The sequence below is a fragment of the Aotus nancymaae genome, unplaced genomic scaffold, assembly GCF_030222135.1.
Source record: "Aotus nancymaae isolate 86718 unplaced genomic scaffold, 86718_ANA_hifiasm-v0.15.2.pri h1tg000018l, whole genome shotgun sequence".
NCBI lineage: Eukaryota > Metazoa > Chordata > Mammalia > Primates > Aotidae > Aotus > Aotus nancymaae.
Window position 1 is genome coordinate 966,223 of NW_026988430.1, and position 3,352 is coordinate 969,574.

The window sequence follows — 3,352 nt, forward strand, 5'->3', positions numbered from 1 at the left end:
CATCTATATATATATATATTTAACTTTAAACAAATTTTTATTACACAAAGGTTGTCACATAATTGGATATTTCTCTACTTTGTACACAATTATTCTCACTCTCAACAGAAAGGCTGCCTAACTTCTCATCTGGCAGTAGCAAGCACTGAAATCCTGATTTTAACAGAATAGTAGTAAAAATGCCTCAGTGATTTAAGCTGAAAGCAGTACATTGGTACATGGCTCTTGTACCCAGTGTCAGGAATATACAAATGTCTTTTTATTCAAAAATACAAAATAAATTATCTGTAGGCATGGACAATGACAGCAATAAACCATTATGTATTTTGTCAACTGAAACCAGTAACTGATGGTTATAGCGATGTCTTAAACATCAGCTAGCCTTTTCTTCATTTTCTCCAACTGACTTCTCTGAAGTTATTGGTGAGGAACACTGCCTTGGGCTTCCTGTCACAGTTCATTAATAAAGGTAAAGCACTATTCTAGGAGTTAGAACATGCCACCTCCCATACCACCTCCCATTCCACCCATTGCACCCATTCCAGGGTCCTTCTCTTCTTTAGGAATTTCTGTGACAACAACTTCTGCTGTAGTTAACAGAGAGTCCATACCAGCAGCAGCCAATAAAGCAGTTCTCACAACCTTTGTCGAGTCAATAATTCCTTTTCCACCATATTCACAAAATTTCCAGCCTTAGCATCATAACCAGCTTCTGAGGAACTTTGCATAATTTTCTCAACTATCAAAAATCCTTCGACACCTGCATTCTTAGCAATGGTCATTGCTGGAATTTTGAGTGTTCTTTTAATAATTTCTATACCAATTTTTTGATCTTCATTAGCTGGAGTCAATGAGTCTAAGGCTGGAATGCACCAAAGCAGGGCACAACCCCCTCCCAAAACAATGCCTTCTTCAACAGCAGCTCTTGTAGCATTAAGGGCATTTGTAACTCTGTCTTTCTTTTCATTCACTTCAACATCACTTGTCCCACCAACCTTCAGCACAGCTACTCCATCTGAAAGTTTTGCCAGCCGTTCATTCAGTTTTTCCTTTTCATATTCACTAGTTGTTACATCTAGCTGCTCAATGATTTCTTGAATACATTTTTCAATTTGAGCCTTGTCACCTTTTCCTTTTAATAGCATGGCATCATCTTTGGTCACAATGACCTCTCCAACTTTTCCTAAGTCATAAGGCTGAACATCTTCAAGATTTAGGGACAATCCCTCTTCTCCAAACACTGCACCACCAGTAGCAATAGCCATATCTTTAAGTTGGTTCTTTATATTGTCACCAAACCCTGGAGCCTTGACTGCCACAGCCTGAAGACCAACCTTTAGCCTATTCAAGACGAGTGTACTTAGAGCTTCTCCATCAACGTCTTCAGCAATTATGACCAAAGGCTTACGGTGAGCATTGGCAATTTCAAGAGCAGGTACAATGGACGGGACACTAGAAATTTTCTTTTCACTCAACAGAACATAGGCATCCTGGAATTCACATTTCTGACCTGTTGATATATTAATAAAGTATGGAGAAATATAGCCTCGATCAAACTTCATGCCTTCAATAATTTCTAATTCATCATTCAGTGTTTTTCCATCCTTTACTGTGATGACACCCTTTCTTCCAACCTTTTTCATTGCATCAGAGATGATATTCCCAATTTCTTTGTCTCCATTTGCAGAAATTGTAGCAACCTGTGCAATGTCTTCAGGAGCGGTCACAGGTTTAGACTGCTTTTTAAGTTCGGCAATTACAGCATCAACAGCTAACATCACACCTCTCCTGATTTCCACTGGACTAGCACCTTTGCTAATCTTCCCGAAGCCTTCCTTGGCAATAGAGCGTGCCAGTACAGTAGCCGTGGTAGTGCCATCCCCAGCCTCTTCATTTGTGTTATTGGCAACATCTTGAACAAGTTTAGCGCCAATATTTTTATATTTATCCTTTAAGTCAATTGACTTTGCAACAGTCACACCATCTTTTGTTAACTTTGTGACTTCCCCAGCTTTGCTCAATAATCACTGTTCTTCCCTTTGGCCCCATTGTAACAGCTACGGCATCGGCTAAAAGGTCTACACCTTGAAGCATTAAGGCTGGGGTATCTGCACCAAATTTTACATCTTTGGTGTAAGTCCGAGTGAGATGAGGAGCCAGGACCCTGGAAACCAGTCTCATCTGGCGAAAGACGGTGGGTAACCAAAGCATTTCTGCGGGGTGGCTGCAGGGCGCGCGCGCGGAAAAGCAAGTCGTCTGTGGCGAGTGAGGGACAGAATCAATATTTTTTTATTATTTATTTATTTATTTATTTGAGATAGAGTCTTACTCTGTCACCTGACTGGAGTGCAGTGGCACCATCTCGGCTCCCTGCAATCTCTGCCCCCGAGTTCAAGTGATTCTACTGCTTCAGCCTCCTGAGTAGCTGGAATTACAGGCACGTGCCACCACACCTGGCTAATTTTTTGTATTTTAATAAAGATGGGATTTCACTATGTTGACCAGGATGGTCTTGATCTTCTGACCTCATGATCTGCCCGACTCAACCTCCCAAAGTGTTGAAATTACAGGCATGAGCCATTGTGCCTGGCCTTTTAAAATTATTTATTACGGTGGCTCACGCCTGTAATCCCAGCACTTTGGGAGGCCGAGGCAGGTGGATCACGAGGTGGAGACCATCCTGGTCAACATGGTGAAACCCCGTCAACATGGTGAAACCCCGTCTCTACTAAAAATACAAAAAATTAGCTGGGCATGGTGGCACGTGCCTGTAATCCCAGCAACTCAGGAGGCTGAGGCAGGAGAATTGCCTGAACCCAGGAGGCGGAGGTTGCGGTGAGCCGAGATCGCGCCATTGCACTCCAGCCTGGGTAACAAGAGCGAAACTCCATCTCAAAAAATAGAAAAAAAAAATTTATTAAACTTTAAGTTCTGGAATACATGTGCAGAACATGCAGGTTTGTTAGATAGGTAAACATGTGCCATGGCGGTTTGCTGCACCCATCAACCCATCATCTAGGTGTAAGCTCTGTATGCTTTAGGTATTTGTCCTAATGCTCTCCCTTCCTATGCCCTGCACACCCCAATAGGCCCTGGTGTGTGATGATCCTTTCCCTGAGTTCATGTGTTTTCATTGTTCAACTCCCACTTATGAGTGAGAACATGCGGTATTTGGTTTTCTGTTCCTGTGTGTTAATTAACTGAGAATGATGGTTTGCAGCTTCATCCATGTCCCTCCAAAGGGCATGAATCCATTCTTTTCTATGGCTGCATAGTATTCCATGGTATATATGTGCCACATTTTCTTTATCCAGTCTATCACTGATGGGCATTTGGGTTAGTTCCAAGTCTT

General features: G+C 42.1%; 1 protein-coding gene across 1 annotated transcript; it reads right to left on the minus strand.

The window, feature by feature from the left end:
• Nucleotides 1-228: 228 nt before the first annotated feature.
• On the minus strand, nucleotides 229-2,211 carry LOC135275683 (60 kDa heat shock protein, mitochondrial-like). Its single transcript, XM_064378005.1, is given in 3 exon segments — nucleotides 229-668; nucleotides 671-1,991; nucleotides 1,993-2,211. Coding segments are annotated over 3 exon segments (1,719 nt in total). The 3' UTR covers nucleotides 229-489.
• Between the last annotated feature and the right edge of the window lie 1,141 nt (nucleotides 2,212-3,352).